Consider the following 14,865-nt stretch of genomic DNA (forward strand, 5'->3'; position numbering starts at 1 on the left):
TGTGAATTGTAAGAGTGTTATCGAGCAGGAAATAAGTCTCGATCGAATTGTACTTGTATTCCTTAGTGAATATCCTTCTCGCGGTTTCGAGAGGAAGGGGTGACGTAGGAGTTTTATCTCCGAACATCCATAAAATCTGTTGTGTTATTTACTTTCTGTTGGCTTCATTACATAACCGACTAATTTATCCATACCGCTCCAAACCGACTCCATACTGACCATACCGAATATCCAGATAACCGAAACCGACCCACCATTCTTCAAACCTCCATCATCCGAAACCGATTCCGCCTATCATACACGTGTACCGCTTCAACTTGAAAGCAAACCTCTTCCGCGCTTGAACCTAGTTCAAGGGTTTGTGACAGGTTGTGTAGTATTGAAACCCCGGTGTTAATCTCTAACCGGATTAACCACCACCCTACGAGTGAGAACCGCTAACCGGTCCAACCCCCGGCTCACCAGCGGCGACCTAGATCCTAACACATGTGTCTTGTTCTTTACTTTCTGCCGGCTCTACGTTCTATCCGACTCATACTAACCGACTTGCACCGTTCTAACTGATTCACTATACCTTAAACCGACCACTTAATCTCCAAATCGATATTATCCAGATTCTATCTTTATTCATCATGTGTGTGTGTTGCTTCAACCTGAAACAAACCACTTTCGCACTTGAACTCGGTTCAAGGGTTTGTGACAGTTTGTGTAGTATTGAAACCCGGTGTTAATCTTTAACCGGATTAGCGCCAACCGTTGAGTGAAAGTACTAACCGACCAGACTTCGGTTCCCCAGCCCCGACCTAGATCCTAACATTTTGTTTATCATTCTAACAAACCTAGAATGATAAAACAAAGTTCGGAATGAAAAACGAAAACATTCAAATATTACAAGTTTTATGACTTATTATAATGAATTATGCAAATATATCTATCTCATTTTAAACTTGCTAACTTTTGTGACTTTTGAGTATTTGATACTCCATCTTTTGCATAACTCCCAATTTCTTTTGACCTCGGGAATCCGCCTCCACTTTTCAATAAGAGCCCGTCAATCGATCATAGCATCCTTCCAAACTCCATCTACACTCTTACAAACTCTCCCGTAAATTCTTGCATTCCTGTCACCCCAAAATGGTAGACAACCGTTCCAAACCCTCATTTATAAATACTTGTTAGAAATTTTTTAGTTTTGGATTTAGTTAGGAAAGCCACCTTGACTTCCTCCCACTCACTAGAAAGATCAATAAACCATAGCCTATGCAAATTTGTTCCAAATCAATCTAGTAAACAGACAGCCACCTAATAGGTGATCAATAGATTCCTCATTCCCTTTGTATAATAGGAAGCTATCATCCGAAATATCCATGTATTTATTTACCCGATCTCTCGCGTTCAACGTTTCCTGAAACGCAAGCCAAAGTATGAATTGTTACCTTGGGATAATCTTGGAGGACCAAACCAAATGTGTCTACTCTACAACTGGTCCCCTTTTCCGAATAACTTTTCTTACCTTACTAGAAATTAGTTCATTCTACTCAGCTTCCCATGTGTTTGAATCGTTGCTATCATGAAATTGAATGTCATTAAGTTGATAAAGAACCTACTGCCCGTCTGTTATGTGTCGTAGGAGTGAATCCAATTGTCAATCCTTAAAATCTCTTACGGTGGCAGCCAAGAAATCCCTTCTTATACGCACATTCATAACTTTTCATTGGGAACTAGGGGTTGTTTTTCAAACCATGGATCGTGGAAAAACAACGTATCTCATCCATCTCTCAAACGTATGTCAAAAATTGTACCATTTTGTCTTTAAGTTGCAATATCTTTTTGAGTGACCGTGTCATTTTGTATTTGAATTTACTCATCCATACACTCGCCTCCCGATTCATAAATCGTGAGTGGACCCATTTCACCCAAACATAGTTTCTTTTGTTGAATCACCCACAAATTCTTGAAAGTGAGTACTCTATTCCACTCAACGCTACTCTTTAACCCGATACCCCCTCGCTTTTTGGCTTGCAAAGATCAATCCACTAAACTTTTTTTCCCACTACCTTGGTTTCCCCCAAATGAAATCACACATCAAAGAATTTAGTTCCCTCATCACCTTCTTCAAAAGCACCAACTGTTGAGACCAATACCCGATTATCCCCATGACGATGCTCTTAACTAACTCGATTCTACCCGCATATGATAGCTTCTTTGATTCCCATCCGGTGATAGTATTTTTTACCTTCTCGATGAACAGGAGCTAGTTCATAATCTAGATTTGTATTTCCGTCAAAGGGATCCCAAGTATCGTACTAGAAAGCATCCCTCCTTGATGCCTATAACCTCATATAACATCGCCTTCGTTTCCTCGTCGACTCCACCGTAGAAAGGAAGACTTTTTTCCTTATTTATCGAAAGACTTATAATGCTAGAAAAGAAAGTAAGTGAATCATTAACTATTTTAATGGAATCAACATCCGCATGTGTAAGAATGAACAGGTCGTCGGTAAAGTAAAGGTGTGTAATCTCCTCCTCCAAGCAGAACGAATGGTGGATGTATGGCTGGTTCTTTCGGAACTTCATAAATACACTCTCAAAGACCTCCATGATTACTACGAAAATATATGAAGAGAGGGAATCCCCTTGCCTCACACCGCTTTCACCTTTGAAGTAGCCGTCGTGAATTCTGTTGACATTGACTACAAAATGAGAGGTAGGATCGTATTGCATGATCCAATCAATATATATACAAGAAAAACCAGAAACTACCATGAAATCTCGAATAGTCTCCCATCTAACCGAGTCAAAAGCTTTACAGATATCAATCTTGAAAGCGAAACTTTGAGTAATATTTTTCTTAAGATATTCTGCATTAGAAGAATGTTATGGGAAATATATCTACTAGGTATAAAAGTTGATTGACTTAGACTAACGATCTTAGAAATAAAAGTTTTAAAACATTTTGTTGAGATTGAAATTATCTTGTAAGTAACGTTACAACACAATATTTGCCTAAAATCATAGATTCTTTCATGAACTAATTTCTTTTGGATTAGATTCAAAACTGTTACGTTCTATTGTTTTAACATTTTTCTATTCCGGAAGAGCTCTAACACCCCCTTGGTTACATCGTGACCAAAAATGAACCAATTATCCTTGAAAAAGTGAGCGTTGAAGCCATCTAGACTCGGGCTGTTATTGCCATTGACCCTGAACAATACTTCTTTAATGTCCTCCCTTGTGACTACCTCAATTAGACCCCGACTATCTTCCCCTGAAATTTTCTTATCAATGATTTAGTAAAACGTATTAAGGTGACTAATTTTCTGCTGGTTTTTCGTTCCCATTAAAAGCTTATAGAACTACACAACCACCTCATGCACTTGATCTTGTCCTTTTGCGAATTCCCCGTCATCCTTTTTAAGTTTGTGCACAATATGCTGATGGTTTCTAGTCAAACACTTTCGATAGAAGAAAGTTGTATTTTAATCACCAAGGGATATCCAATTCTGTCTCGATTTCTTCCTTATAAAGCTTTCCTTCAAAAAACTCAACTCTCTAAATATGGTTAGGGCATCCATCTCCTCTTCTTGGAGTTGAAAAACATCATCACTTTCGAGTAGTCATTTTGAACATCTTCAAGTTCACTTCTCGCTACCATCACCCTCTTAGATATGTTGTTGTATTTTTTCCTATCAAACTTTTGAAGTTGGTTCTTAAGAAGCCTCATCTTTTCCGAGACTTTAAACATATTGGAACTGCTAGCATGTTTATCCCACACCTCATTAAAAATATCCTTGAAGTTATAGTTCTCCATCCATAAGTTAAAGAACTTGAAAAGACGCTTCATTCTCTTCTCTTTTTCCCAAAATAGTTTTGATTGGACAATGGTCTGAGATACGTGTAAATGACTTCTCATAAACTAAGCAACCCATTCTCTATTAATAAGTTCTTTATCAATTCTTCTTTTTCTTATTCTCTCGTCCCCTCTCATCGACGACCATGTGTAGAAATTCCCGAAGTTCGTAGGCTCAATACAATGAATATTCTTAATACAATTGTTGAAGACTATCATGTCTTGTGTGATTTCTGATTCGGAACTTCGCTCATTTTCGACCCTTGTAACAATGAAATCACCTAAGACCGCCCAAGACTCACCGCTACATATCTTAGCCTTTAAACAATCCCATAATATTCTTCTATCCGAACATGAGTAGCGGCCATAAAAAAAGCTAATTGAAAATAGTTCCCATTAGCCTTACTTTTGACATCAACCATGTTAACTTGGTCGTTAGAGTGTAACAACTTAACTTCAACCACATTCGTATCCCAAGGTACCCAAATTCTTCCCGTTCTCGCATTCGAATTGTGGACCATATTCCATAAGCTCTCTATATAGAGGTCTCTAATTCTCTCCACATTCTGGCTTTTGACTTTAGTATCTAATATTCTAATGATGGACACTTTCTGATCCTCAATTATCTTTCTAATTTCTTTGCATTTGATGGGTTCATTGAGACCTCTAATATTCCAAGTTATAACATTCATGAATGGATATATGTGTTTAGTTCCTGCTCTTCGGCTTCACCTTCACCAATCTGCTGCCCACTTGCATTCATATTTTCATAATAAATGCTTTCATCATCAGAAAAGTCATAAGCACCACAATCTTCGTTGCCCTCAAGGGAAACATATTGGTTAGTCTCCCAAGTGGATGTTTAGTTAAGGTTCTCCATGATATTAACATATGAGGATTACAGGTCTTGGCCAATACATTCGGTAGATATAGAATATGTTTTATCTGATTCATCCTTGACTAGCACAATACCTCTCAGATCAATCTGCTCCTGACCATCCACATATATCTTAACAATCTAACTTATGATTTCCTCTTTCTCATGGCGTATTCTCTTTCTATTACCGACCAGAATCGTTTGATCTCAGTCTCCCTGATTATTATCCAAATCCTGGATCTCATCATTATGCTAAACCATTTCTCGGTTGTTGCCTAAGGCTGACTCGTTCATGGGATCCAAAGATGTTCGGTCGCTACTCAAATTTAAATCAATTTTGTGCTTCTACGTCTGAATTCCAATCTAACTTAGTAATTTTTGAAGACAGTCCGGATCAGACAAATTCTTCTAAAACTGATATTTTCCTTGAGCTCGGTCACTACTCTGGATTCCATTCCCATGAAAACTCTATTTTTTCAAAACAAAACCCTTAAACCCAACTTTATTCAAATTATCCTAGCCACAACCAGCACCCTTATTGCCCTTAATACCCTGGTCATGACCGAAATATCTGACATCCACTTTTATAACATTTTCACCTTTAGTCTGAACTAGACCCAAACAATCATCAGCCTGATTCTGAACTTGACCTGGAATATTTTGGTTATAATCTATCAAAGCTGCATATTAACCCTAGTCCTGACACAATTTCTGATCTTTTTCCTGATCTCCACCCAAATTTTGACTCCCAACCTCTCTTTGAACCTCAATCCATTTCAACATATTTGCGCCTTTCCTCCTAACTCTATTTCGACCTATGGCCTGAACCTGATTCAACATCTCAGTCTTTTGACCATTAATCTGACCATCAACCTTATCATCAACCTAGATCCGATCAATAGGAGCTTGCTCAGCTTTCTGACCCAATGTCTCAATTCCCCCATGATTACTTTACAAACTTGGTACCTTCAATTTAGTTGAATTCATTGGAATTGTTTGACTAGATGGAGTAGTCCCATGTGCATTGTTTATGGGGAAATGCTTGATAGACTGGGTGAAAGTGTTACATCTTGCACACCTATTTGGACGTCACTCGTATTGCACCCCTGTGTCGAAGGAGTTTCTCAGCCTATACTTGAGCTCTAATTTCAGAGGAAGATAACTATTCCGATGAATCTTCACGCTAACTCTAGCAACAGAAGCCCTGGATGGATCGAACATCAAAGTCTTGCCAATAATGCTTGAGATGTATGCATGTCTAATGGAATTACACATGTGTAGTGGAACATTTTTCATGTTAACCGTGATTTGATCTAATTTAGGAAGTTTGTGGTTTGTGTTTAGTTCCTCGCTCCACTTATAAAGCTTAAATCGTTGGTTTCTGATGAAAGTATATTCACTACTGATAATTCCATGGATTTCACTACCATTTCAAAAATTGAGAAAATAGAAACCAAGGTCATTAATAGTAATTTGATCAAGCCCTATCTTCTCCTAAAAGCCCATAAGAGTGTCTGTAACAACCTTGAAAGAGACTTTAGTGTTTCCCATAAAGTGGCCAGCAACTACAAATTCCTAGGCCTTCACACATTTTTCCTTAACTTCTGGAGGGAGCTTAAATTTATGTGGAACATCTAGAGTGATTGCTCATGGAAACAAAATATCAAGGTCAAACTTCCTTTTTTCTGGGTCAGGGAATGCTGGTTTATTCCATACCCTACCCCCTACCATGTTCTATTGGAGTTACTTCTAAGTGTGTATACTTGAGTCTTACACTTAGAAATCTCCCTAATTGCACTAACTGATCACGCAAAAATCTCTTCTTACTGGTTTTTGTCAAATAAATTCTAGTATTGTAAGTAGTGAACATTAAAATGGGTATTAAATTGTTCAATTCTTTCCTTATCCATGATAATGTCTTGTTTCTTGATCTCAAACATTAATTTCCTGGTCTGGTTCCTCAGTTCGTCTAGATTAGCAATCTCATTTTTCTTCATGACCCAGACTAAAGATAAATTAGTTCCATTTGGGAACCCATAGGTCTCAGACCCAATCTCTATATCATTAGACAACTACTGCTACTAATAGGGCTTACACCCTTATTGTTACTATTCTTTTCTTTTGTGTGTGGGTAACAACATCAGCCTGTCTAACTCTTTTCTTTCCTGCCAAACCCTTGCCATTAGTTGATCCAATTATTTTTAGGATATCAACATTAGGATATATAGTATTGGCAAAAACCTCTTCTCTTAATTTTATGCCTTGTTCCTTGGTTAGAATATCTAAAACCCCAATAGATGGATTAGACTTAGACCCCAACCCACTATGTAGTTCACCATCGAATGACTGGGAACCAAGTGATTGTGAGCCCCGACCCAGAGTTCTGGCAGGTTTCAATAAATTTAGGTTTGACTCATGGCCAAAAATTTATGCATCTTCAATATTGCAAACTCTCTAACTGGAAAGTTCAGCAGATTTAAGACTAATGGACCGAGTTCATGGTTCACATCACTTGGCCCCTAGTTCAAATTTCTAGTTGTGCCCTTAATAAAAACATGAAAAAACAATATCACAAATGATGGATTCATCACAATCAGTGCTAGAATCCGAGCCTAACTCCACTTGGACCAAAGATTTAACATTAGAATTAGCATTCCGACCAAGAAAAAAGTAGATTCTAGGTTAATAGACCGAGACTTAACTCCCCCACTTTTAGCACATTCAGTAATTAGCTAATCATATGCATCATCCACAATCAAAATGACTCCAAGATTACAAATCTTCAATTCTGAACCCAGGATTCCAGCAGATCTTCTTGCTCGAGATCTTGATTCACTAACCAAATTTTTAGACGCTTTCCTATCCGGTCATGTGAGTTAATCACTTGTCTTTTGTGCCAAAATTTGAATTTTACCCCATTTCATCATTAGACTCATACCAACATTAGACTCATACCATCAAGTATCTCATAATTAGTATTTGACTTGATATTACTCAGTTGATCACCATATGCATCAGTTATAGTAGATACCTTAGTATCTAGGTCCTCAGCCTCATTGCTACTAGGTTGGTTAGAAGATTCAACAGGTTATTTAGTCTCCATTGTATCAGCATTTGAAACAAGCACCAAATTAGCAACTAACACAGGATTAGATGACTTGCACCCTGGATTAAGATCTGATTGGCATCAGGATACAGTTTCTTAGAAGAGAAAACTGCTAAGGAAGACTTCTTCAATTTCCGACCCAGTTTCGTTGCATGCTTCCTTGCTTTAAAAATCTACCCTAGATCTTCTAAACTAATAACCTCATTTCCAACCTCAAAAAAACTTGATTTTTTTGACCCCATGCTAGCCATTAACCTAGGTCCAGATAGTCCCATATCCTTAAGTAGACTGAAACATCCCTAAATCATATTCTCTAAACCGTAGGATGGTGGAAACATGGACATACATAAGTGGAAATCAGTAACATATGAGGAAGCGTTTTATCATATATATATAGAAGTGGTACTACAAAATTCAGTCTTTTTAAAGACAAGACATGGTATTTTGTTACAAAAATACAATCATTTACTACAAAAATACGGTCTTTCAGTACTAGACCCTACAAAGTACTCAGTCTTCAGTATTTGTGTTACGCCCTAAAATCCTATTTTCCTTCACCTAATTCAACGTAAATTCGATCATAAATGCGGAAGTGCTAGGGTTCCTTTCTAAGTTGATCATTGAAATGGGTGCTATAAAAGTCGGTCTTGGTCCCTCCTTTCATATGCATATCCTGCACCATGCTCGACTCCAAATCTTCCTTCACTTGCCATAAAAACCGTGGATGGATCCACCTAAACCACACAAGCATAGTGAGTCAATAGATCCAACAAGTATTTTAAAGAAGACATTAGAAGAAATTTATACTACATTGCATCCATGAGTGTTTTTAAGGGTATATCATCATCCGTGTGTATAGTTGATTACTTGAGCACATGTTTGGGACCCTAGACCTTGGGAGCTGATCTCCAAGGTGAGGCATCCAATCGTCAATTTCGTCATCACATGAATTTGGAATCCGACTACAAGAGCTCATCTTGATAGCCATCATCCCATGACCGTTAATTCTATCATCATGATCACTTTGATTCCATTATCCTTAACTTAAAAACATCCTTCTTTAGAAAACCATGAACTTGCAATGAAAACATGCTTTGAAAACATTATGCATCATTTATATAAAATACATGAATAAATAGCATTATGTAGGGTTAAAAAATAGTAGAAAAGAGTACATGCCAGATAATTCCTTGTTTGGAGAATCATCGGTGGACCACTCGGTCCTAAGTCTTAGCCAGAACCGAAAGCTCTCGGTCGGGAAAAGTAGAATTTTGGGACGTGACAATTTGTCCCTCCTTTCATACACATTCCCTACACCTTATCCCACTTCAAGTATCGTTTCAGCATGTCAAATAAAATCTATTATTGTGTACTTACACCATACAAGCATAGTGAGTCTAAAGACCCAGCAAGCATTAAAAAAATTATAGAAAAGTCATTTAAAAGCTTCTTTGTATCTATATATTGGTTTATAAAATAATTTCTCATAGTGATGGAACAATAAAATTTTGAGCACATATTTTTGACCCTTGACCTTGAGAGTTGATCCTTAAGGTGAGGTATCCGTTTTGAGCACATATTAAAAAGGGAACTCTTCAGAGTCTAACCCTAAAGTCTACAACCTGGTTAGACCATTCTGTGTGGTTAGATCTTATGATAGCTCATGTTCAGAAATCAATCCCATAATAAGCAGCCAATATTTCGGAATTGGACTACTAGAGCTCATGTTGGTTAGCTTTCCTCCCATATTCGTTAGATCTATACATCAGTATTCACTATATTTTCGCTAAAAACATAACATACCTTGGAAAAAAGATTATACCTTGGAAAAATATATCATACCTTGGAAAACAGATTATACCTTGGAAAAACATATCATACCTTGGAAAACAAATTATACTTTGAAAAACAAATTATATAAAACTGATATGGGTTTCTAAAGATGGGTTGAGAAAAGAACCTGCCTTAGATTGATTTTGCTAAAATGATGAAAGTTCTTCAATGGATTCTAAGATATCTATTTCTTAATAAAAAGGAAGATGGATATAATAAAATGAATGAGTTGGTGAAGTATATATAGGATTTAATTAGGGTCGGTTGAGGTAGCATGAGGTGCATAACTTAATAGTTAAGGAAGATGGTCATAGTATGATCATAGAATAGGGTGGATAACTTGCTAATGATGAGGGTTGGTCATAGCATGGTCATAGCATGGGGTGGATAACTTGCTAATGATGAGGGCTCGTCATAGCATGGCCATAACATGCAATGGATAATTTGTTAATGAAGAGGGTTGGTCATAGCCTAGTCAAAGCATGGGGTGGGTTAAGCATGAGGTCACAAAAGTATGGGTTGACAGAAGTATGGGTTGGCTGAAGCATGAGGTGGAAGAAGTATGGGTTAAAAGAAGTATGGGTTGACTGAAGTATGAGGTGGCAGAAGTATGAGTTGGAAAAAGTATGAGTTGGTTGAAGCATTAGGTGGCTGAAGTATGAGGTGGTAGAAGTATGGGAAAAACGATATTATCCTCGGTCGAACCTCCTTGACTGGACCCCTCGGTTCTAACTCAAATTTCCTCGTTCTTGATTTTCGGGTTTTCCTCGGTCCTAATCCTCTGATTTTTCCTCGGTCCTTGGTTTTGTCTAGGACCGAAAATACTCGGTCAAAATGAATTTTTGGGTGTGACAACTCTACCCTACTAAAAGGAATTTCGACCTCAAAATTAAAATGTACTGAATAATTCGAGGTACTTCTTTTGCATGTCTTACTCTACTTCCCAAGTTGCCTCTTCAGTGGAATGATTTCTCTAGAGAACCTTCACCATTCTAATCTCCTTATTTCCAAACCTTCTTATTTTCCTGGAAATTATTTGGGTTGGAACTTCTTTATAGGCCAAGTCGGGTGTCCACTACATAACATCATGATGGATGATATGGGTCGGATTTGGAATATACTTTCTTAGGTTGGATACATGAAAAACGTTGTGGACTGTATCAAGATTCGGAGGTAGCATCAGTTTATAAGCCACCTCTCCTATTTCCTCCAGAATTTCAAAGGGTGCAATTTACCTGGGATTCAACTTGTCCTTCTTCCCAAATCTGATGATACCTTTACTAGGGGATACCTTCAAAAAAACGTGGTTGCATCTATTGAAAGTTAGATCTCTGTGTTTCTTATCAGCATAGCTTTTCTGTCTGCTCTAAGATGCTAGCAACCTTTCTTTCATCTTGCCTACTAATGTCACATTGTTAGATACTATTTTTGGCCCAATAACAACTCTCTCGCCTACTTCATCCCAGTGTAAAGGTGTCCTGTATTTCTTCCCGTAAAAGGCTTCAAAGGGTGTCATTCCAATGGAAGACTGAAAGCTATTTTTGTAGACGAATTCAATTAAAGGTAGTATGAGTTCCCAATTACCTCTGAAGTCAATTAAACAAGCCCGCAACAGGACTTCTAGAGTTTGGATCACATGCTCAGATTGGCCATCAGTTTGTGGGTGGAATGTAGTATAGAAGGACAATTTCGTTTCTAGACCCTTGTGAATACTTTCCCAAAAATGTGAAGTGAAACGTGGATCTCTTTCTGATACTATCCTTATTGGTATGTCATACAGTCGAACAATTTCTTTCAGGTAGCTCCACATATTGTGTCATTGAAAAGGTTGTTCAAATTTTAGGAAATGAGCAAATTTGGTGAGGCAACACTATGACCCATATGGCATTCATTTTTCATAGGATCTGGGGAAACCCGAATACAAAGTCCATGGAGATGATGTCCTCTCATTTCCAAACAGGAATTGGTAATGGGAATAGCATCCTAGAAGGCCTTTGGTGCTCAATTTTGATTTGCTGTCAAGTTAAATATTCACTAAAGAACTTCATGATGTCCTTGTTCATTCCTTGACATCAATATAACATTTGCAAATCTTTGAACATCTTGGTACTACCTGGATGAATAGAGTAGGATGTTGTATTCGCCTTATCCATTACTTACTGACTCAATGAATCCACAGATGATACCCAAAACCTGTCTTTGTAATACACCAGATTGTTTTTAGTTTTATATAATGAGGTGCCTTTCTTCTCATCTCTTTGCCTCCATGTGGTTAGTTAAGGATCTTGAGCCTATCCCAACCGAATTATATATAGCAGGTCCGAAACAATTGCTAATGTCGCCAAAATACACTCTTGTTGTTGCTCTATCACAACTAGGTTCAGCCTTTCGAATTCCAGAATTAAGCTTGATTGTGTAGTAAGTTTATTTAAGGTGCTTGATTCACGACTTAGTGCATCTTCTACAACGTTGGCTTTCCCTAGTTGATAGATGATTTTGCAGCCATAGTCTTTAACAAACTCTAACTAGTGCATCTGCCTCATGTTGAGCTCTTTCTGGGTGATTAAATATTTCAGGCTTTGGTGATTGGTGAAGATTTGACACTTTTCCCCATAGAGATAATAGTGCCATATCTTCAAGGAAAATACTACAGCTGCTAACTCCAAGTCATGTGTGGGGTAATTCTTCTCATAGATTTTTAGTTGTCTTGAAGCATAGGCAACCACCTTCCCATTTTGCATGAGCACAGCACCTAATCTATTCTTGGAAGCATCTGTGCAAACTATAAAATTTCCTACCTCAGCTAGAATTGTAAGTACAAGGGCAGTTATCAAGCTTCTCTTCAACTCTTCAAAACTTCCAGCACATTTATCGGTCCACACAAATTTTTAATCCTTGCGCATCAAAGTTGTAAGAGGCAGAGCAATTTAGGAGAACCCTTTGATGAACCTTCTGTAATAACCGGCAAGACCTTGAATGCTCTTGATCTTGGTCACATTGGTTGGTGCTGACCAACCCTTCACTGCTTCCACTTTAGAAGGATCGACCACAATACCCTTGGCTGAAATAATATGGCCCAAGAAAGCAATTTGACTCAGCCAGAACTCACACTTGCTTAATTTTGCAAAAAGATGATTCTTTGTTAATACTTGCAAAATTAAAGCCAAGTGTTGTTGCTGCTCCTCCTCCGTTCGAGAGTAGATCAAGATGTCTTCAATGAAGACCATAACAAACTGATCTAAATAGGGGTTAAAGACCCTATTCATCAGCTCCTTAAATACCGCTGGTGCATTTGTCAACCCAAAAGGCATCACCAGAAACTCGTAGTGCCCATAGCAAATTCTGAATGCTGTCTTCTTTACATCTTCATCCTTAACCCAAATTTAATGATAGCCGGATCTTAGATCAATTTTGGAGAAGACAGAAGCCCCTTTGATTTGGTCGAACATGTCGTTGATTTTTGGCAAAAGATATTTGTTTTTTATGGTTACCTTATTCAGTTCACAGTAGTCGATTCATAATCATCTCGACCCATCCATCTTCTTTACAAGAATCACTAGCGCTCCCCAAGGTGATACACTTGAATGAAGCCTTTGCTCAAATAATCTTCTAGTTGGTCTTTCAATTCTTTCATTTTTGTGGGTGCCAAACGGTAAGGTACTTTCGAGATTGGAAGAGTACCAACCTTCAACGTTATGCAGAACTCCACTTCTCTAATTGGTGGCAACCTAGAGAAATCATCAGGGAACACGCTAGGATACTCCCTCACCACCAGGATGTCCTCCATTTTTGGTTGCTGTCCATTTATTATAGCATGAGCAGTAACCAACACAGTTGGAACTTTTATCTAAGGCATCTATTGAGCTTGGAACAGAAAGACCTTCACATCTTGATCGATTAGTGTCACTGTCTTCTCTTTACAATTGATTTGATCCTCGTGACGGGATAACCAGTCCATTTTTAAAATAACATCAAATCCAGACATCTCAACAACCACAAGATATACCAATATCTTGTGATTTTGGATCTAAGTTTCACAAGTTCTAACCAACTTATTAGTTTTAAGACTAAAGCCTAATGGTAGATAAATTATATATGCAATCTTATTTTCATCATGTTCCAAACCCAATTTTTGCACAAAATATGTAGAAACAAACGAATGAGTTGCTCCTATATCTGGTAAAGTATTGGCTAATGAATTAGCAATTAGTAGATTACCCGTAATTATAGTTGTATTTGGGTTTGCCTCCTCTTCCGTCATTGCGAACACTCTTCCTGAAACTACATCCTTTTTCTGTGTGCATTCCCTTGAATAGTGCCCTCGTTTCTTGCATAGAAAGCATATATTGGTTCCCTATAGGCAATCACCCAAATGGATCTTCCCATAGAGAATACAGGTTGAATTCTCCTTGATTGATGTTGTTGTTGTGGTAGTTGAGAATACCGCTCCTGGTATGTGTTCCTTTGTTGCTGGGGAGGAGCATTCTGATTATAGGATTATTGAAATGGCCTCTTCATTACTGACCTTGATAATCCCTCCCCTGATAATTACACCTCTTGTCCTGAGCCTCTTTTATAATATCATGACTGTCCTTCTTAGCCATTAATGCATTCTCAATTGTTTCGTGCATTGTCGAAGAGTTTCTTAACCTGACGTCACGGCGAATTGTAGCGTTCAGTCCTTCAAGAAAATTGTTCAACTCTATGGTAGCATGCCTAGTAATCATATGTGCGAAGTACTTGCCACTTTTGAATTTCTTCACATACTCGGCAACACTTGATTCTCCTTGCAGGATTCCTAAGAACTCTTTGTCCAGCTTATTCATGGTGCTCAGGGTGAAGTACTTGTCACATAATATTTATTTGAACTCCTCCCAAGTTGCTGAGTTAAGGTTGAGTGTGGACTTGGCTCCCTGTCACCAGATTCTAGCATCATCCTTGAACATAAAGGACGCAGACCTAACCTTGTCCGAGTTGTTGCACTACATGAACTCGAAAATGGTCTCCATGGATTGCATCCATTTTTCTTCTACCATTGGGTTTGTGATTCCCTTAAAATTTGATGGTTTAAAGCCCATGAACTACTTATAGGCCGGTGGTTGACCTCCTCCATCATGGTTATTGCTGGTATTATTATGGTTGGTCCCATTTGCTTGGAACATCTCTCGCATCTGCTCATTTTAATTACAGTTCTGATCC

General features: G+C 38.0%; 1 protein-coding gene across 1 annotated transcript; it reads right to left on the bottom strand.

Annotated features, from left to right (window-relative positions):
* Nucleotides 1–12,593: 12,593 nt before the first annotated feature.
* On the bottom strand, nt 12,594–14,492 carry LOC124918426. The gene is made up of 6 exons (XM_047458586.1): nt 14,192–14,492; nt 13,885–14,020; nt 13,824–13,842; nt 13,547–13,693; nt 13,352–13,462; nt 12,594–13,037 (listed from the first exon to the last, which is right to left on the bottom strand). The coding sequence occupies exons 1-6, from the start codon at nt 14,490–14,492 to the stop codon at nt 12,594–12,596; spliced, it is 1,158 nt and encodes a 385-aa protein (XP_047314542.1).
* Between the last annotated feature and the right edge of the window lie 373 nt (nt 14,493–14,865).

This window comes from Impatiens glandulifera, unplaced genomic scaffold (assembly GCF_907164915.1).
Source record: "Impatiens glandulifera unplaced genomic scaffold, dImpGla2.1, whole genome shotgun sequence".
NCBI classification, from domain to species: Eukaryota; Viridiplantae; Streptophyta; class Magnoliopsida; order Ericales; family Balsaminaceae; genus Impatiens; species Impatiens glandulifera.